Here is a 21,798-nt window from a genome sequence, read left to right on the forward strand (position 1 = left end):
TACTTGCATGTCCACAATTTCTTTTGTTTTTCCTCGGGGCTTCTTTAGTGACTAATTCAGTGTAGGTTGTTCTGTGTTTTTTCCCCAGAAGACAACACTAGAAATATTAACCTACCTTCAGAGAATTTCTTCCCTTTTGTTCACTGCTATTTTTGTTAGGAAGTACTCTCACTCTTGTCTAATAAAATGGTGATAATTTTATTAAAGACTGTTCTTTAAAGCTGTTCAGGAAAACAGAAAGTCAAAGATCAACAAAGTTTGAAGGAGCTAGATGGGGGAAAGAAAAAACTTGTAAACAAATAATGAGTGAAATTAAATGTATCATTTTGTAGTTAAAAAAGTCTTTTTTTTTTTTTGGCAGTTGAGGTGAAATATATTCTTCCCCCACACAGTAAAAAAAAAAACCCAAAACAACAACAACAGCAAAACCATCCCACCAACAACTTTTTTTCACAGATTCCCGTCAACAGATTAGGTGGCCACCAGTGGGTGGTAAGTGGAATGCATGGAACTAGTTACACTTGGAGTGCTGGCTGGGTTTTGGGGAGTAATGGCTACACACACACACCCAGGTCACAGCATGTTGCATTGCAATAGAAAGATGTAAATCAGACTTCAGTGTTCAGAAGATACACAATGATACATTTTCAAAACCAAATTAGATGAAAATCACTTTTTGCAGCTCCCATTGAGAATTTCTGTGTTAGGTGACAGGAATCATTCCTGCTAAGTCTGATGCAATGCAATATAAGTATTGTGAAAAATACAACTTTAGTTTATAGTAATTTTGATGTTTTAATATATGGGGAAGGGAGGAAGCAGAGTCAGAGGCAGATTTTGCAGTGTTTTTAGATGAATATTACTAGAAAAGTGTGAAGTTAATGGCAAAAGATAGGCTTTGCTCTGTATTAGAACTGGAACCTGATTAATGGACTGGGAACGTTTTGGTCTCAGATAGTTTTGTTGCGTTTTTTTGGGGTTTTTTTTTGGTTGTGTTTTTTTTTTTGTTCTCACATCTTCTGCATAGTCTACAAGGAGCTGGTTTTAACAAGTATAGAAAAATAGTTTTATGTATCTGGTCATAACAGGCTTTAGGGAAAAAAACACTTTTTTTCAGTGCAGAGGTGATTATTGATCTCTGTTGACTAATTATAAATTTATTTATCCTTAAGCTATTTTCTTTTTATACTAGAATACTTAATCTTTTTTGTGATGTTCATACAATAGATTAATAATGCAACTCTTGAGCTTCATTTACAAGGAAGTACTGTAGGCCATTCTGGAAAGCTGCAGTTAAGTCAGGAAAAGCAGACATTTCACTCTGCTTACTATCTGTTTTGTCACAAATATTAAAAAAGCTATTAAAAAGTGTGAAAGCAAGTTGAACTGTTGTTTTTGCTCTCCAGTGGTATTCCTGAGGAACAATTAGCAGAATGGGAGGGCTGGGAACTGCCACCATCTCACAAATTTGTTCTGTGCTGGAAAACTTATTCAAACACTAGATTATTAAGTTGGAAACAAAAGCATTCTGTCCTTTCTTGATTGTGTTTTGAAGACCTTCATAACAGGGCAAATGTTTTTTACCTGATAACCAATTAGTCCTTAGGGTGGGGAGGAGACAGGCATCTGTCCCTCAGAGGGCCCTTACCTGCAATGTCTGCCTGGGTTTAATTTGTTTGGAAGCAATTTTTTGTGGAATAGGGAGGGCTTTTGCAAGACCCATCTTCTCCCTCAAGTTCTCTGGTGATAAAAGATAGCATTTCAGTACTTCAAGCTTGGAGCTTGCCACTGGCTGCCCATAAAACATGGGAGATTCCTGTGTTCTCCTCTCACAGCAATATTACTTTGGGAGATAATGGCTGTGCTGGAGATAACTCTGTGAACAGAGGCAAGGCTGGTGTAGCGATTTGGGTCCAGGTGAATGTAGCCTGTACTGAGGAGTTTCTTCCACTATACACTTAGGGTATAATGCATTATATAGGAAGAGTCATAGGATCCAAATAGTCTGGGGTACTCACAACCCTGAGATGCATTTCTTTTTAACTATTCCCTCAAAAACATCTCAAGTGGAATAGATGTTTCTGGTGGTTGTATGCCTTTGGGGTTTTGTGCTTGTATTTGTACTGATCAAGAATTAGTATAGTTTAGAAGCCTTGCAGCCATTCAGTGCTTGCTAAATATGATTTTTGAGGCTTTTGGGAGCATGTGGATTAGTGTCCATTGCCTTTTGAATTCAGATGGAATTTTGTGGGAAGTGGAGAGACTTTTAAGACACATACACAAACTTCTACAAAACTAGTTAAATTTCTTAGGGCAGCAGTGTCAGTAGTAACCAGTTGTTCACATTAATGCAGTGTAACTTTACCTGTCAGTAAACCTGGAAAAGCATTTAACTTCTTCAGCTGTGTGCAATGTGAATTGTTTTTGTGTGAAAAGGAAATACAAGTCATTGTATCCTTTGGTACTTCTTCCTAGTTCTGTATAGCTTTAAGAGATAAAGTCTGTAATCTGTAGAGTTTTCACTTGTGTGCATGCAAACACAGGCTGGTGAGTATTTAAGTTCATTTCAATTTCTGTAACCGTAAAACACTCTTTTATTATTAAACATGTAAGAGTGTGTAATAAGGCCATCAGCAGTCTGTCTTGATACCACCATGGTGTGTATTATTTCCTTGATAGATTGTCTGTTAAACACAAAACATATCAGAGAGTTTTGTTTAGAATAATTGTGTGTAGATGAGTGTTATAAATACTTCATGTCTGTGTGCTGTCTCTGTCCTCCACACCAGTACTAATGGTTTTGCTGCAAATGGTGCAGGGTAACAAGTGAGAAATCACTTTAGGAAGTGTAATCGCTATAATTTTTGCAATTATTTTTAATGATGCAGAGCTGAATGTATTTGAAAAAACCCTCCACAAAACCTCTTGATATAGGAAATGTGTAAGGCACATTGCTCAGTTTGGGATACCTCTGCAGATTGTAAAGGCTCTTCCTTTTGTTATGCTGGTCCCCAGAGTAACTGTTGCCTTGGTCACAACATGTGAGACAAAAAGAAGTGGTACCGGCTGTGCAAATTGCCATGTACCTTTCAGCTCACTAAGGCATAGATTTTGACTCTGTCTTCCACAAGTTGAGCTTACAACCCAGTGAGGCCCTGCCAGGGGTTTTGAATGTGTGCTGCATTAGAAATTTGCCTTTAAAACAGAATGCAAGAGGAGACAGTTCCAAACCCCTAAATATTCCTTAATTTTGAATGCCTTTGGAATTATCCATTTTTACATTGATATTGTTACTCCATTTTGGAGGTCAGCAGTATCAGAGGTCTTGGAGATGGTTTTGTGTAGAAGCCTGTGAAGTAATTTTATTGATCCTTGTTTCCTTAGGCTTTATTCAAACAGTTACATGAAACTGCAGAAGAGTTGAGCAAACAGGGGAAAGTCTTGTGCATGTGGGGCTACAGATCTGTTTCAAGTAGTGTTGTGCACCCGAAGTATTTTTTGTTTCCCACTGCTTGTTTAGGCTAAAAAGTGTTCTTTTCCCTGAGCATCTCTGACCCTCCTTCGGCCTCTCTGGTAACAGTGGGAGATCTGCATGAAGCAAAACAGTGAATTCTCTGTCCTTGTATTCCATCATTTGGTTCATGAAATGTGCCTTTCATCTGGAGGTCTTTATTAGATGCTAAGTGCAAGCCCATTGCTCAGCGTGAGAAGTGACCTTGCTCTTGGAAAGGGGCTGCTTTGATTTGCAAGTAGCAGGACCTACATCTTTGAATCTATTTGAAGGAAACAACTCCATGTTCCACTTAAGTCAGAACTGTTTTCCTTGGGTCAGGATGATGCACTGAAATGAAGTAATGCATCTAACAAAACAGAACACCACAGCACTCGGAGTGAGAAAAGCCAAGTGGCACATCACGGATTGTAGATGCCAGATGACTTTTTGGTGCTAGGCTGTGATTATGGCTTGTTTCTCTAGGTCCTGCTTTCCTTCATTATAATAATATATAATAATGTAGTAGGTCAGCTATATCAGATCAGTAATGTTGATATAGTGATATATGACACAGGTGAAGTTCTGTTTCTTGCTAAGGTAATTTAATAAAAAATTCTGATGCACCTAACAGGTAAGCTCATCTCTTGATAATGCAGTGAGTTAATGCACTTGGGAGATTAAGAAGCAGTGAAATGCGTAGGCTGTGTCTTGTCATTTGCAATCCATTAGTGAATGGACCTAGTTAGATATTTCCATGATAAATACCATCTGAGGTTTCTCCTCTGGCTCATGGTCCTTACTTTCATGTATAAGCAGAAATCTGAGAAACTTGAGTTATTTTTTAGAGCACTTGAATCCTGTTTTCTGTTTTTGCTTTTTATGGTTATGTGAAAAATGTTTTTATTTTATTTGTCCAAATATTCATTATTAATCTCTATTGATATTAATACTGCCATATTGCAGCAAAAACCTGCACAGATTTCCCTCTCTTCTTGTCCCCCCTTAATCTTGTAGCCATACTTTCATCTCAGGCTAGAAAAAAACTTGAGTTCAAGAAGGGGTAAAGGTTCTTACCTCTGGGAAGATGCACTAATACTCTGCTACTTCTTCCTGGAGGAAAAAAGTGTCCTCAGCTTGTCTCAAAAAGGTAACTACTTAGTGTAAAAGAAGAATTTGGATTCCTTAGGACCAGAAAAAAAAATTGTGCTGTAGGGGAATGGTGACATCAAAATTCCTGCCCCTGCAACAAATGAGGCCATTTTTACTGGTTCTAGGGAACTAGTGAATGTCAAATGTGGAAGTGGCCTTGGTAGCCAAAGACATGAGTTTAGTTTCCCTGATGCCTGCGCAGCTGTCTAGGCTGCAGCATCACATTTCCTTTCTTGCTGTCTGATCCATGGCTTTTGAGTCATCTGTAGAAAAATATTTTGGTCTTGGTCAAGGTAGGGGAAGATGGTATTTTGACCTAGGTCTCTGAGCCAGCACTTCACTGGATAAGTGGCTGATTGAAATCTCTTTTGATCTTAATTTGAAATAATAGTGACCTGTTCTGCATTAAAGGATTTGAGACCCAAGATGTGACTGAAAGTGCCTGATACCACCTCACCATTAGCAAATGAGAGAGTCCCATTTTCCTGGTGTCTCCCTGGTAATTGTGCTCTTTCTGTGACTTTTTTTTTTGTGGGAGGGAAGTGTGCTGGGAGTCCTGTTGTCTGGGAGTCCTATGGTCTCATAGGGGCATCACACAGAGTCACCATGACCGACACATGATGGTGCATGACAGACCCGAGCACCCCAGTGCTGAGCTCTTTCTGTGTGTTTTGTATGGCAAAAAAATTAATTGCTTTTACACAACAGATCTGGGAATAAACCACAGGTGTCTGGTTCTCTCACTGCTTCATTAAGCTGTTTTTTTTTAAACTCCAATGTTCTGCTTAAGAACAGGATGTTTCAGAGAGTATGAGCAAAATGGTAAATTTAGACAGATTTATTTTTATCTAACATTTATTAAGCAGCAATTGAGATTTGCGGGAAGATATGGTTTACAAAAGCTATAAAAGCATCTATACTAAATAAAAGGAGGATTTGAGTTAAATATCCCTTTAGATACAGGACTAGAAGCTTTGAGAGCTTTGAAACTATTGCTGCCATGTGTACTGAGAAAAAAAATGAAAAAGAGTTTTAAAAAAAGTGCCAATCAAACCACATAATATTCCAATCAACAAAAACTTGCCTTTTAAAAAAATTTTTTTTCTTACAAATTCTGCTTGTGTTACTTTTAAAATCAGTGCAGCTTTTTCCAGAAGTGCAGGTTAGTTGATGGAAATAAATGTGCTTTGATGATGAGTCCAAGGCACAAGTTCTATGTGGATGTTCCGTGATACAAGTGCTGGTAGAGGCAAGCCATGAAAACCAAACAAAAATACCAGGGCTGATTCACAGCCACATTGCTTGAGATTAATGTCAGTGTCACTGGGTTTGGTTTGGTAGGTTTTATTTAGACACTGTGAGCAGGCTGAACCCAGTTTCAAAGCTCAGTGTGATCTGTTAATGCTGGATTAGAAAGGGTATTTGTTTAATGGCATTACAGCATAGCACAGTGGTGAATGTGGTCCATAATCTTTAGTATTGATCTGTGTGAACTCTAATAACGTCACAGGGAAATTAGTTCTTTGAGCATGTTGGAAGAAGAACAAGTTGTATATGAAACTATTTATAAGAGTCTCATCGAAGAGTTTGGGTTTTCATTAGGAGAGAAAGGCGCCATTGCTTACAGGGCCTGTGGAGGGCTGACTTTGCCTTCTGCTTATGCCCCTTCTGTGAACCGAAGGGTTGAATTCCCCTGTTAAATGTTCTAGTTTGAACTGGGGTATTAGTTTGGAGTGGTAAGCCATATCTCTGATATCAGGCAATAAGAAACAAGTTGTACTAGGCCTTTGCTGAGTTCCAGAAGAAACCAACCATTTCAACTCAGTGAGTATAGTGAAGACTGAGATGGGGATTTTGTTTGTTCATTTAAACTAGGGCTCTGTGTAGCATGAAGTGTGTGTCCCTAAATCCTAATGCAGACAAAGCCAAACCGTGCTGTGAGAACTAGTTGGTATCTAGACATTAAACTGCATGGGAAAAATAAAATGACTAGTGCCTCTTTATGTTGCTGTTTTTCCAGGTGTATGACCTGACCTCTAAATAAGAAGGGGCTGCTATTGGATCAATAATACATGTAGCCTAGTACAAATTAGTTTTTTTATATTATCAGGTGCAGATTTTTTTAATGCATGTGTGTTTCCTGTCCATTGATTATGGCTGATCAAAAAGAATTCAGTTTCAGTGGAATTCTGAAATTGTTTTTCACACTAGTATGTGCAGAGCTGGGCCAGTTCCTTGTACACCTTAAACCAGTGTGAGTCAGTATAGATTCACTCATCCAGAAGTATGCTGATTTAAAACTTCTGTCAAGGGCCAGAATGCTGCTAAATAAGCAAAGCTCTTTGGGATTAAAAAAAAAAAAAAATCCCAAAATTCAAACAAAACCTGAAACAAAACACCCACACATCAACTGCTATTTCCAACTTCTTCTTAAGGTCAATTTGGCTCCAGCTGCACTTGGTCCTTACGCATACTTATATTTGTAAGGCTTATTCCTTAGGCTTGTCAGACTGATTTATGAGGTGTTGGTGTATATCTGCTACTTACTGCATGCCTCGTGATCAGCAAAATAATAAACCAGGTTAACATTTACAGGTCAGCATGTCTTTTTGATTTAGTTCATAGGGCATAGTTTAGACATTAATGTTTTCCCATCCTGATATTTATTGACTTAGGTAAGGTGTTTGAGTTTTTTATTTGTTTGTTTTCCCAAAACTTATCTTTTTAAAAAAAAATTCAAATAAAATAAAACTTTTATGATTCCAAGATGCTGCTTGCAAGTCCTTTGGTCAACATGGCAGTAAAGTACCTTGGCCTGTTAGCATCCCTACCCCCTTGTATTTGTCCTTTGTCCTTAGGCTGCACAGAAAGTTGTCAATTGCTAGGTGCCAAGTAGCCTTCAATTTGAAATGTGAGATGTATTTTTTTGAACGATTACTTAGTAATGCTAGTAGGAATTTTCATTTCCTCTGCCCAGTGAACTTTCTTGTAGGAGCCAGAGATGTGCTGGTCTTTCTTGTTCCAGAAATCAACCTCGGCAGGCTGACATTTAAGCAGAGCAATTTCTGTAATGTGGCATTTAAGGAGTGTTTGGAAACAGAATTACTCCAAATAAAGACTGCCTTACTTGCACTTACTCATCTCTCCTTTTAGGAGTGAGGGGCCAAGCTGGATGGAACTCAGAGCAACCTGGTTTAGTGGAAGGTATCCCTGCCCATGGCAGAGGGCTTGGAACTTGATGCTGTTTAAGGTCCTTTCCAACCCAAACCATTCTATGAGTCTATGACTTCTTTTAACAAATTTGTCTGACAAGTGCCAGCCTGTGTACAGTGGTCAGTTTTTGGAAGCTAAATCTTGGTTGTATTTAAACCTTGCCCTGATAGAGCAGCTTTGGAAAGGAAATGGTGTTTTCTTTGTGCCCTTTTGCATGTCACTAGAAACTTTTGAGTTAGTCCTCAAAGCCAAGCTGATTTCTGACGAAATTTGGTAAAGTTACCCCATTGTGATCAGAAGGTTGGAGAGGGAATTCTGTTTTGTAGGTGAGGATTTATTTGCAGTCCCTTTTTTATCTGCCTTTGCTATATAAGAGACTGAAATTTGGTAGTGTCAACTGACTGAAGTTGAACCAAAAACCAGAAGAAAATGGTGCCATAAATTTGTGTTGATACCTGAAGGTTTCCCAGGTCCTTGATTGTTTGGGGTTTTTTCCTCTGTAGATTGAAATAATTTCAAGTGCAATCACTTCCTGATTGGCTCCAATTAGGGACAATAGCAAAACTTTACCACAGAAAAGATATTATCCCTCACTTAAGTATTTTGGGGGATGGAGGACTGTGTCTGATTCCTTATCTAAGTCTTGGAAGACCTTTGGTATTTTCCATTGTTGCAGGGTTCTTTTTCCCCTGCCTATTTTCTCCAAATGAATTGTTCTCTTAAAGGAATTTAAACTCTGGGTAATTATTGTTCTCTGTTCCAAAAGGTAATAAAAACAAATCTCAATAGTATTCAGTTTGAGGCCTATGGAAAAACTTGGGTGTAACAAAGTAGAAAAACAAACTTTTTTGATGAGGCCAGGAAGCTACGATCACATTTTCCAGTTTTTACTGTATGTGTTGGTCCTAACTGGGAATATTTCCTATTCAACTGAATTTTTCCTCTCAACTTTATTTTGTAGTTGATTTTTTTGTCCATGAACTGTGTACAAAAGTGGATTGTAAATGTCAAAGATACTTGCATATGATCTCAAACACAAGGAAAGAACACTCTTTTGCAATATTTTATAGGGATGTGTGTTGTTTTGTGCTCTTTAAGACTGATAGGATTTGTTTGTTTATTACAATAGTTGGCCAAAAGATACTCTGGGAATGCTGCCAGTGTATAACCATGTACACTACAATTTGATATTTCATACAGACCCATTTCTTTGAATTAGGAGGCTTTTCTTTCTTGCAATTTTTTTTTAACTGTACCTCCTTCCCTTCCCATTTCCAGCCTGTGCCTCCTCCAAGGCTGTCAGGGTTCCCATGCTCTCTGATGTGTCTGTTGCCTGTAAATGTTTGGGAGAAGTTATTATGTGGTTTTTTCTCTGACTTCTTCTGAAAAACTGAAAACCAGTTTTATTGCTAATTGCGTGATAATGATTGAAAATTAGATTTGGCTTGTTACAGAGTTGTTCCATTTATCTATGTTGCTGATATCAATGGTACAATTTATTACAAAAGTGTTCAGAGTGGTTGAGATGTCTACATGTCAATCAACTCACCAGTCAAGGGTCAAACCACCAAGGGAATCTGGTGCGTTTATCCAGGCCTTGGTTGTTTTTATAACTATTCTTCATTTGAGCCCAGAGTAAGAATAATGGACCACTGCTCTAACTTCTTGGAAGAACCTCTTTGTGTAAATTCTTCTTCAGGGCTTTAAAGCTTCATGAGGTGAATATAAAGAAAATCAAATCCTAAAATAGTGAGTGTTGTTTTTAATGGATTTTTTTAAGTGATTGAAGGTGACTTATGGTAGTTCTTTCCAAGTATAATTTGACCTGAGTTTATATGGAGATTTGTTATACTCTTTTAAAGAGTTGAAGAAAAGCATTGCTATATACTTTTCTTATTGTTAGGTACTGTGTATTCTGGAGGAGGCCAGTGATGCCATGAGAAGTCCATAGCAATTCCCAAAGTGGTGGCAAGTGGTAGTTCTTTAGCCTTTCATCCCCTAAGAACAGGCACCTGGCATCCACCCAGGGGCAACCCATCATACTTCAGCTTGGTAATTAGACAGAAATGACAGGATTTCATCCCCCTTCTGTTGGTCCAAGTTAATGGTGACTTTTATTGTCCTTCCTTTCTGCTGTGCCACTTATGCCCAGCTCCACAGCTGGTCAGAGGCAGCGCCCTCCTGTGAACAGGGGGTGAGACTTCATCCTTCCCTTTTAAGTCTGAGGCTCAAATCCTGTAAAGGTGTTGTGCTTCCTGAGGTCTCATGGAGTTATGCTGCATGAGGATTGCTTGTAGTGTGCTGGAATGGGTTGTCTGAGAGTGGGACATTTCACTAGAGGAGTGAAGCCTCCTGATGAGAGCACCACAGCCTTAGTGTCTGGAAACAACATGGCAGTGTGTTGGGATCAGTACATGGTTGACACAGCCCTTCCTTTTACAAACAGTGTCCTGTCACAGCTTTTGTCCAAAGTTAGGCACGCTTCTCTGAGGCAATTCTGTCTTTGCTGTTATGTTTCCCAGTTATGACTGAAGTGTCAGAATATATTAAAAATAGTCATCAGAACTGGCATATTTGATGAAGTGTCTTTTGTTGCTTTTTAAAATTTTTATAGTTTGAGCTTTTGTTCATCAAAAAATAATGCTAGCATGGCTCATCTCAGTCTTGTGAGAAGCAGTTTCCTTGCCAACCTGTAGTACCTTCTGTTTTTTCTAAGCCACAGGTGTTATTGCCTCATGTCAAATGGCCTGTTTTCTGTGTTGTCAGCTGAGATCTCTGTGAAAGGCACTCTTTTCTCTTTTCTATGTTTGGTGTATGTGGGCGTTGTTGAGGTGTGACTCTCTTGTCTGCTCCCAATTCGGTTCACATATAGGTGCTGTTACTTCATGTAACATTCTTTTTGATGGACTCTTTCTTTTTGCAGTATCGACTGGCTTGCCCAGTGAAAACCTCAGCTTTCTGTGAAGCAAAGTGCCTTGCTCATGAGTGATGTTAATTTAGTTATGTCTTTTAGCAAAAACGGTTGTGAGCTCTTCTGATTACACTGCAAGAACTTGTTGGCAATGAAGAAAAATTCATGCTAAATTTCTGTAGGAATCCTCATAGCTGCTTCTTATTTTATACTGTAGATTTATTTTCCAGATTCTAATTTCCAACACTTTCACCATCTGGTGAGCAGATTTAGTAAAAACAGTCCTCAAATACGTCATGTCTTAAAATAGCAGGTGAAAGCTTGATCTTTTAGAGAGAGATTGCCAATTCCAGTGCCTACTCTAATGACAGTAGCTAATGTAAAATGAAACCTGATAGTTTTTGTTAGAAAACATCAGAACATGTGTTCCACTTTTAGCTCCACTGAGATGATTTTGGTTTGGCTCTTTTGCTGTCATATAAATAGTTGGATTTTTTTTAATCAGGTATAGACATATTTCCCTGCCAAGTACACAAAAAAACTAATAAGAACTTGCATATGGTATGAATGCTATAGTACAAAATTTTATATTGTGAAGAAATTTTGTTTTCTGAATAACTCAACTTTCTGTATGGTACTCCTAAAAAAATACCTGCTAAGGAAGTAATATGCAGGTTTAAAAAGAGATTGCAGTGATTCAGTGTGTTGGAATAGTTGAATCTGTCTCCAGAAAACTTGTGTATGGAGATGAAAGCATTATCCTTGTGGTGCCTGAGGAAATCTGTTGAGAGGGGATGTTTGTCACATGAGAATTCCATGTCTTGCATGGCTGAGCATCTTTGGCAGTTCCCTTTCCTTTTTTCCACTGCTTTGGTGAGCCCTGCACTGCCTGGGGGTTTCGCTCTGTTCCCCTTTAGCAGCTGTGGATGGTGGTGACTCATCTTCTTGTGTCAGTCTGTCACCTGAATTAAGCAGTGTTCTTGAAAAAAAAAGGCATTGTTCCTTCCCCTTAGGTTCATAGAAACCATGTAAAACAGAAGTTCATAGGCAACTGTACAGGAATTAGGTAATGTTAAATTCATGTCTTTAGGTTAACAAGTTTATCTTCGGCTGTGTCTTTGTGTTACTGCATAGGTTTTGTCAGACCCAATAAGATGCAGGAATGCAGAACTCCGATTAAATAGTAAAAACTCCAGTATGGGTGTTATTGGTCAGCAGGGAATGCTCAAGATTATACTGTATGTTCAAACAGATTATAAAATGGGTTAGATTTTCAAAGTCAGACTGCAAAACCTGTTAGTTAACTATTAAAAATGTTCCTGTCTTTAAAAAATACAGTTTTGTTGGCATTTCAGAGGTGATTTTTTTTTATCATAGTTTAGGAAACTTCTATGCATACTGAGTCTGAAGGTTATGAGGAAGTCGATGTAAAAAACCCAAAGCTGCAGAGTGACCTTTTAACTTTTTTGCACCTGTGGCATAGTGTCAGTGTGTTTAATAACTTGTGCTCTAGGCATGACTGTAGTGCAAATGTTTCTCAAAATAGAGAATTGCAAATTGCTGTCAGACAAATGCAGTGCATTGGGTTTTTGGGATGTTAGCAGATGTTATTGGTGTGTTTTCCATACAAGTAAAAAAGCAAACATATATTTGTCATAAAACTATGGTGTGCTCTAGTTACGTACAGCCATGCAGCATAAGTTGCATAAAATTATAGGACAGGCATTACAGGGGGAGATAATTTGGGAACTTGAACATTGATGAAAGAGAGTTTTTCTTATGGGCAGCCTCCTCTGAGAGTATTAATTTAGTGTACAGCTTCATTTTAAAATGAATAATATATAAACAAAATAATGCTTGCTTTGCCACATGCTTGTATTTTATTTATGCGTGCACACATGGTCCACTCTAATTAAGCAGAGCTCTTTATGGTTTATTTATTTGTTCCAGAGCAGCTGCTTAATATTTGAGAGAAATAGTAACGATGTCTGACCTTTGCAGTGGCTGTGTTAGCGATGAGATGGGTTTTGTAGGAGCCTGCAAGAACAGTAAAAGAACAGGTTGATCTTTTCCGCCATTTGCTGGAACATGCTCAAGAGACCTGAAAGCCCAAGTGGAAAAATCCCCATTAGTAAATGGTTAAAGAGAATTTTCTTGTGCTTTTGGATCTCAGGAGAATATTACTGACTGGCTGAGGTCAAGGGTTTTAAACTTTGTTTCTTTGCATTTGGTTGTGGCTCATGTTTTATGACCAAACCACCAGGGCAGTATTTCACTTGGCGAATAGTTGGTTGTTTGTTTTTTATGCCAATATAAAGAAAGTAATGTAAATGAGATGGACACCAGTCCAGGTTTTAAGTTTTACAGAGTATGATTAGGCATGCATGAGTCTTTTGTGGTGGTCTTGTAGTGAGATTTGTCACTAAACTTCTAAAAATATGTCTCATATGTAGATGTACATTTTATTGCCTCTCCCCTTTTTATGGCCTTTGCTTAATAGATTCCTGCCTGTTTTTACAAAAACATCCCCTGGGCCTGTGCCATGGCGAGGAGCTCAGTGCTGGCAGCTCATACCCCACTCCTTCCTCTTCCTGCTTTTCCCTGGTGGCCTCCTCTCCCAGTTCTCTGCTCTTCCTCATTGTCTTATCCCTTCTGATAAGGGTCAAGTCAATTGCATTTGTTATTATTTACTTATATATGCTAATATTTTAGGTTTAAAAAAACAGAAAAAGAAAAAAGGAATGGAGAAACAGGTGGATACCTGTGTATTCAGGTGGTAACATTGGTCTCTATAAAGCAATGGAAGTTAAATGTTTGTTGTATTTATAAAAGGATTTTGGTTGATACGGGTATTTGTGGGTGTTATTAGTAAAAATGATGTTTAACTGACTTCTGCATGAATGTGACCGTTTCTTACATTGTTCTTCTGTGGAAGTTCTGTGTATGTGTACATTCAAAGTTAATATTCTCATAATGGAAGATGCAATTTGTGGTCTGTTCAATCACTCATGTTTTTGCTAATTAATCATGAATCATCTGCTATTGGAACAGTATCTTTTTTTCTTTAATTAGGTACGGGTACATCTTTGTTAGAGCTCTGCCTGCAGAGAGCTCTTACAGTCATGCAGCATATGTCATTTTTTTCTATATCAGTAGGTTTTATGCCATAGCTTCTGTTTGCTACTGTCATTGCATCTTGTATTTTGACCTGTCTTTATAAATGTAAAAATCTCCTTTCAGCATACAAGCATATATGGTAGTTACCTCAAAGTACTGGTGCACTCCATAGGTTTGTGCATTATCATGCCTTTGAGGAGGACCAGTGGCCATTGTCTTGCTAAGGAATGCAAGCTAATGGTATATGCTTATTCCAGCCAAAGTGATTGCATATATGTACCAACTTTTCCTCTTTCTCCTTTCTCCATGCTGGGAATGCAGGATCATTAGGACTACGTAGTCTTCCAGGGTTTTGTTTTTGTAAAAAGAGGATTGAGGCTTGGAGAATGGCTGAGCTATCACTCACCTTCTGTTTTTTAGAAAATATTATTCTTTTTCTGTGCTGCATAATGAATTGTTTATTTCATAAATTTTCACCTTTTGCCCTGTGTTTAAGTCTGAGAGCAGTCAGGCTTCAGCAGACACTCACATTCATAAGTCCCCACCAGATTATTTCAGTGAATGGACTGCTGAAGCAGCAAAAAGGGATGAAAACAAGATTGAGGTGGGGGAAAGGCATTTTCTGAAGCTGTTTGTGTCAAAAACATCAGTGGAAAATAACTGTGTAAAGAGAAATTTTTTATGTTTTGCTCTGTTACTTCTGGTAGTGGAAGAAGAGTGTTGGGTTTGAATTTGAAATAATGAGTGTGAGTTATGGGTTTTTGCGGTCCACTGCTGGTGAAATTAGAAGAAAACTGAAGCTTATTGATATATTGATCTGCTGTGTTAGGGTGTCGTGTCTTGTGATGGGGCGAAGCTGCCAGTAAGACATTCCACAGGGGACAAGACCCTTTGGCAGGGACAGGGTTGCACTGCAGATGGGACCAGCTGAAACCAGCCCTGTGGCCACCTCCTGTCCCCGCTTGGAGCTCTGGAACAATCTGACCCTCTTGCATCTGTGGCAGGGATCAGGATAATTACCCTGTGGCTGGTGAGGCGGGTGCTGCCTAATCCCACTCCAGCTGACCTGGGAGGGAAAGGGGGTTAAGCTGGGGTAATGTTCCAGCTTCAGCCTGGCAATTGACAGCATCACCTCTGAGCCTTCTTGCTCCAGCTGGCCCCAGGAGAGCAGGAACATGCAAGTTTATACCTCTGACCTTACTTGAGGACAGTATGCAGGTTGCTGCCCTGTTGCCAGGACAAGCTTCGCATTTATCCATTTATTTCCAACTTCAGTCTAATGCATCCTCTGCCCTGTCCGTGCTGGAATGGTCTCTTCAGCACTGATGGGTTCCAGATGTGTCTTGTGCAGCAAGCTATTACTTATACAGGGAAAACATCTTACAACCCTCTACCCAAAGTCATTAGAGAGAGCTCTGTCTTGGTTTTAGAATTTTAATTGGAGTGTATCTATGCGTGTCCACACACAGATATTAAATATTGCACTTGTTTGTGAATTTTATGCCATTAATGAAAGAGATGTCAGTGTTCTCTGTTTCTACCAGAGCAGTTTAAACTCTGTTCCCTCCTTTCCCTGGTGTTCCCATGCCTTTTGGGGGATTTACTTGAATGTATCGACCTGTAATTACGGCCTAAATACTCCTCTCAATGTTTTATAAGCATGAATTATTTCTTGCATGTGTTAATAATATATCTTGTAGAATACATGCACTTTAATGGTATCTTTGGGAGTCTATGTACAATTTAAACCACAAATTGTAAGAGGCAGTAGAAAATCTTTGCTAACATTGTTCTGCAGCAAAGATGTGTTTTGGAATGTGTCAGTAATGGAAGCTTTTCTGTAGAGAATGACCATAATATTTTTTTCGGTTTTTTTTTCATCTAGCTGTCCCATTTCCTCCAAGTCACCGTCTCACAGCTAAGGAAGTGTTTGATAATGATGGAAAACCTCGTGTGGATATCTTAAAGGCGCACCTTATGAAAGAAGGGAGACTGGAAGAGAGCGTCGCTTTGAGAATAATAACAGAGGGAGCTTCAATTCTCCGCCAGGAAAAGAATTTGCTGGACATAGATGCACCTGTCACAGGTTAGTGTGGAGTTACGGGGGTGGAGAGGAATGGGTGCTCGCTGGGACGTGTTTGGTCATGCATTAGTGTATGTGGCTTCCTAAGGCACTGAAAGGCACCTTGAAAATCAGTTGTTCTCGCCAATACTTGATTCGCTCTTTGTCTGCTACCACTGGGTAATGGAGGCCATCAAGCAGCTTGTAATTTAAAGGAAAGGATTGCATCTGCTGAGACCTGTCTGTTTCTAAGGCAGGGAACATTTTTAGTCTTGAGGAGAAAATTAGAACTACCTTCTGAAACATGAAAAGTTAATTGGCCTTTTGCACCAGGTATTAATTCTGTAATTGTATAGATGTTATTTATCATAGTAGGACTGTTCAGACATACAGACAGCCTTGGGCTCTGGGTGGCATGAAGTTCAACAAGGCCAAGTGTAAGAACCTGTACATGGCTTGGGGCGATCCTAAGCACCAATAAAGGCTGGGCAGAAAATGGACTGAGAGCAGAGGTGATGAGAAGGACTTAGAAATGTTGGTGGTGAGAAGCTCAGCATGTCTTGGCAATGTGCACTTGCAGCCCAGAAAGCCAGCTGTGTCCAGGGCTGCATCAAAAGCAGCATGGGCAGCAGAGCAAGGGAAGGGATTCTCTTCCAGCCCCTCTGCACTGGTGAGCAGACCCCACCTGGACTGCTGCATCCAGGTCTGAGGCTCCTGACATAAGGAGCCCGTGAACCTGTTGGAGCAAGCCTAGAGGTGGTCTACAAAGATGCTCAGAGTGCTGGAGCAGTTCTCCTCTGCAGAGATGCTGAGAGGTCTGGGGCTGTTCAGCTTGGAGAAGAAAAGGCCTCAGCGAGACCGTGCAGCTCCTTCCAGTACCTGAAGGGGACCTACAGGAAAGTGAAAGAGGGAATTCTTACAAAAGCATGTAGAGACAAGGCAAGGGGGAGTGTCCTCAAACTGATAGATGGTGGGTTTAGGTGAGATGTTAGGGAGAAATTCTTTACTATGAGGGTGGTGAGGCACAAGCCCAGAGAAGTTGTGGATGCTCCATCCGTGGAAGCACTCAAGGCCAGGCTGGTTGGAACTTTGAGCAACATGGTCCAGTGGGACTGGCCCAGCCCATGGTGGAGGGGTTGGAACTAGATGATATTTAAGGTCTCTTCCAACCCAGACCATTCTGTGATTCTGTGAGGGAATTATGGTGTCAAATTTAGTGGAAATTTTAATTAGATGTTAAGGAAAATAAGAAGTGCAGAAAAAAATTAGTAGTTTGTGTTGCCTGGGGGATTAATGAATTGTGCTGGTTGCAGAGCCCATCCTGCCCTTGACTATCAAACGCTACCACCCACTCATTAATCCTCAGGAAATGCCTTATTTCTGAATTTCCTTCTCTAATTGTCTCCTGCCTCTGCCTGCATTCTGAATGTATGAATGCATTTGCTTGCTCTAATGTGTGTCCTCCCATATTTTGTTGTTGCTACTAGATATGAATGCATTTCTGACAACTAATTGATCTGTGGCATAGAAAGTTAGCTAGGAGGTAAAAGATATCTAATTCCAGCCAGTTTAAACTGTGAAGCCAAAGTATAAAACCTGATTTAATAACTCAGGTCCTTTCATCACTTTTGCTTCTCGAGAGCCCTGATAAAGGTACTAGAAATAGTCATTTACTGCAGAGGAAGGGTGACCAGTTTTATTAGCAATACTGGTAGCAAAAACTACGTAGAAATAATAAAACCTTCATTTTCATGAAACCTTCTCTGAGGCTGAGTGTAGTGTCTGGACTAGAATGATGCACAGTTTATTAAAGCTTGTGGTTTTAAAAATGGCATCCAGCTAGAGGATTGTAGTTTGACCTGGAGAGGTAATGTGTATCATTTTTTATGTAATAATTAGCTTGTCATGCTGCTGTGCAGTTCTGATGGAAAAGATGTCAATCATGTTGCAGCTCATGGATGAATAAAGAAAACAGAATGAATAACAGGACCCTTAGTTGACTGAAAATAAAGTTCTGCAGATATATTTTTTTTTGGCACTTCAGGATAAATCAAAGAAGTTGTAGAAGTGCAGTACCCTTGTCTGTAACTGAGTGTCAGACACACAGAAAATTCTACCTCTTTATGGATTTTTTTGGGGTGTCATTTTGTCATTTTTACACTTTTTTTTTTTTTAATCCATTGAGAGATGTAAACTGTAGGAGGACAGCTCTGGTGTGTTGTGTCCCAGCTGATCTCCATAAGCCTATGTTTAATGTTCTCTCTCTCTCCCTTTAATTTTTCTCTTCAAATTTTTTCTTAAATGCATTTGAAGGTGTTGGAATTGTTCAGAATTATATTTTGGGGATTAATCTCCTGAAGTTTACCCCATTGTATAACACTGGTATAATATAAGTCTTTGATTCTTTTTTCAGTTAAGCCTACACCTTGCTTTGTTCCTGCCTTTGAAATTATTCTCATGCAGTGATTGTGATACTGCAGCATTCTTTAGGGTGGCTGGTAGCTACTCTCTTTTAAGCCAGCATAGGAAAGCTGGGCTCCTGATGTGTGTTAGCAGGGTAGCTGAGAAAGTGCTAATCTTCTGTATGAACAAACATGAAAGCTGTAGTTATGAAAGTGATCATCAAAAGAAGGAAGAACTTAAATTGTGAGGGGGAGGTTGAAAAAGCTTGTGAGGCATGGTTGTTGTGGGCCTGACAATTTTCTTTGTATGAGTAGTATGACAGCAGGTGACTGGATAAAGAGAATATCAATTGACTGATGATGTAGTGGAAGTGCCAGGTATACAGGCAGTCAGGAAATAGCTATGCAGTAGAGGAAAGCTTTTTTCAAACATTGGGAAGAACAAACAAAACCACTGATAGTAGATAAGAAAATAAATTTTAGGATTCAATACAAAAGAAGCAATCTTTTTGAAGAATGACAGTCATAAACCACTAATAAACCCCCCCAATATGGGATTCTTTGTGGGAGAGGCATTCATCTTTTAGAAATATATTCCTGTCCTTGGCTTATAAGATGGTGATCATCAAAAAGAAGAAAAATAGAGGAGTGTAACTGTAGAAGTAATAGCATTGTGGATTATTAGTGATATACTGATAATGTTAAAGAATATGAAAAGTTCTTTCTTAAAGCCTTGTGCAACCATCCAGTCATTTGAAATTTCACTTTTATTTTAAGGGGTGATAAAACTGTCCTCAGAAGTATCAGAATTCTGTTTATAAGTCATGTGCAATGAAGTGGGTACATACAAGGCTTGAATTTGAGCAAGAAAATGATAATTGGGTGTGAGTCATGCAAAGAGCCTTAATGTGACATGCGCAATCAATTATTTTGCATTTGTGTATAAAACTTACTTTGTATCTATGGTTAGCTGGAACCATCAATGTGATTGCCATTTGAATGAATACATTTTATTTTCAAATTTGGCAAGGTTATAAGCCTTTTGAAGTACTCCTGGTGAACCCATTTGTGAGCGTAGCTCAAATTGTCATTGTTTGCTCCATGCATGTACTGCAGGTCTGGCTTACAGACATGGTGATCTGGTGTCCTGCAGTTACACTGGGCTGCTGCTCACTGGTAGGGATATGAACTGAGCCTGAAAAAAGAGACTCCAAGTGCCCTCCTGTCAGGACTTTTCTTATATCTGAGAAGTCATGAGGCAATGTTGTCTTGACTGACTTCATCTGTAACCTCTTCACTTGAAATGCAGACTTCATTTGAAGCTTGTTTGTTTGATGAGGTTGATCTACCACTAGACTACAAGTGTTCAGTGGACAGATGTCTTTATGGCAGCCTTAGGATTTCCAGTCCTGTATTATGTTCATAACAGTATAATGACACGAGGAGAAATTGGCTCATTTTAAATGTTTGGGCGTTTTGTTGGGGTTTTTTTTGTTGTTTTCTAGAAGGCTAAGGAAGTACATCTCTGGATCACTCTGGCAATATTTACTGAAGTCACACTCCAAAGTACACTTGGGATTGCCAGATTTATGATTGACTAGGTAGCCTTATTACAGAGGTTCATTACAATGCAGAGTGATTTTGGGCGAGTGATATACACTGCCCTTTCTTTGCACGATGGCTGACTGCATGGTGTTGTGGGCTCTCCCAAATCTAAAATATACTGCTTGGTTACTGACCATTCTTAACTGCATGCCAAGCATGTGTCCCTTTGACTTCAGTGGATGGGTGACTTTCTCTTTGTGCTTCAATGTATAACTCCTTAAATGACATACATAACTGCAGGATAGACCTAGAACAGTAAAATGATATATTTATCTAATATCTATCACTGCACATCTTTGCTTGCACTTTTTAGATTATTTTCCTTGAGGATATTGTTAGATTGTGAATGTAACTATCATGATACCTCTTGCACATATAACTGCACAAGTGAATAAGCTTGTAAGATATGTATTAATGCTTTAAGATAAGTCTTTTTTCCCTGTTGATATCTATTTTTAAAGTAATTAACATGTGCTCTTTTTTCTTGTCACACTTGATATATCTCATTTTTTGTGCTCAGTGTGCAGTCTTTTAGCTAGTTCTGCCCATCAGTACTAAAGAAAGTGTCCTCCAGTAAACTAAGAACACTGAAACCTAAGTCATATACATCTTTATCAAACTGTGCTTTTTAGTATGTGTACTGAAATATAATGTATGAGTATTACTGAGGCAGCTGTCTGTGCACAGAGGTTCTCAACTCTGTCTGTGCGGCTGCCCCACCAGCAGTGTCCGTGACAGTGGTTTCTGGCTTGGTGGCTGTAGCCAGGCTATGCACAGGCACGGGGCCCAGCGTCTGTTACTCCTTCACTTAGGAATAAATGGAAAATAGGTAAAAACAGCATATACTTTCATTCTAAACATGCTTAATTGAGGAAGTCCTGACTCTGTGTTAGCCTGGGTGCAAAGCTTTCAGAACTGCCAGGTATATGCAGCTTGCTAGATGAAGAGAGGAGAGCATCGGGGAAGACAGAATAAAGGCTTATTCTTGTAGCATAGAAAGTGTCTCAGTCTCTGCAGAACTCCTTGGCCATCTTTTCCTCTCCTAGTCCTGTTTTTTGCAGCTCCAATGTTTATGGCTGTGGTAAGTGCAAGGAAACCACTGCAGTTTGCAGAGCCTTCCTTGCTACTCCCTCTGCATCACATAATGTAAAGTAGAGTGTTTGTATCCTGTTGGTTTGGAAGTGCTAACCTTGTGCATGCTAAGGGGAAATAACACCCACTTGCACTATTATTGCAAGTTATTATCTTGGGGTGAAAAATTCCATTGGCTTGGTCGGTGCCACAGCATTATGGAGATCCAGCTTAAATACTTGAATTGCTTCTAATGTTTGTGTCTTTGTGAACTCACAGAGGTTTTGCAATTCAAACTGTAAATTGATGAGAGGGAAAAGGTTGTAGGCATTTATGGACAAGCCTGTGCAGGAACAACTGTGACAACCTGGGTGACCTTTGGGAACTTTTGTGCATTACAAGTCCATAAAAACTAGAGGGAAAGCCCTTTCCTGCTAGCATGTGCCTTTATGATCTGTGAGGCTTCCAGATATTCTCTGGGTACATTATTCCGTGGAATGGTAGGGTGTCCTGGGCCTGAATTTTTCTTCATGTTCCACATATATTTTTCCTTTGCCCAGTTTCTCTCATTTGGTAGCATAAAATAACATTTGTTGGTTGCTAGTGCTGTGCAAGCTAAAATTTTGTAAACAGCAAGAATTTCTAGCTAAAGTGATCAATGTCAAGATTAGTTAATAAAAATATTTATGCCCACATTATAGTAAAAGAGAATAGCATTTAAAATTACATTGAATTTAGTATGCATGTGAATGATCTGATCCAATCTGAGAGTCAA

The 21,798-nt window shown here is 39.2% G+C and overlaps 1 protein-coding gene across 1 annotated transcript in view; it reads left to right on the plus strand.

The window, feature by feature from the left end:
* PPP3CA (protein phosphatase 3 catalytic subunit alpha) overlaps window positions 1-21,798 on the plus strand; it is a 167,354-nt gene that overhangs the window by 53,513 nt on the left and 92,043 nt on the right. The window contains exon 2 of the mRNA XM_084204490.1: window positions 15,769-15,969. Within this exon, the coding sequence (XP_084060616.1) occupies window positions 15,769-15,969 (201 nt within the window). The remainder of the gene's footprint in view (window positions 1-15,768; window positions 15,970-21,798) is intronic.

The sequence above is a fragment of the Fringilla coelebs genome (genome assembly GCF_963513975.1).
Source record: "Fringilla coelebs genome assembly, chromosome: 4".
Classification (NCBI taxonomy): Eukaryota; Metazoa; Chordata; class Aves; order Passeriformes; family Fringillidae; genus Fringilla; species Fringilla coelebs.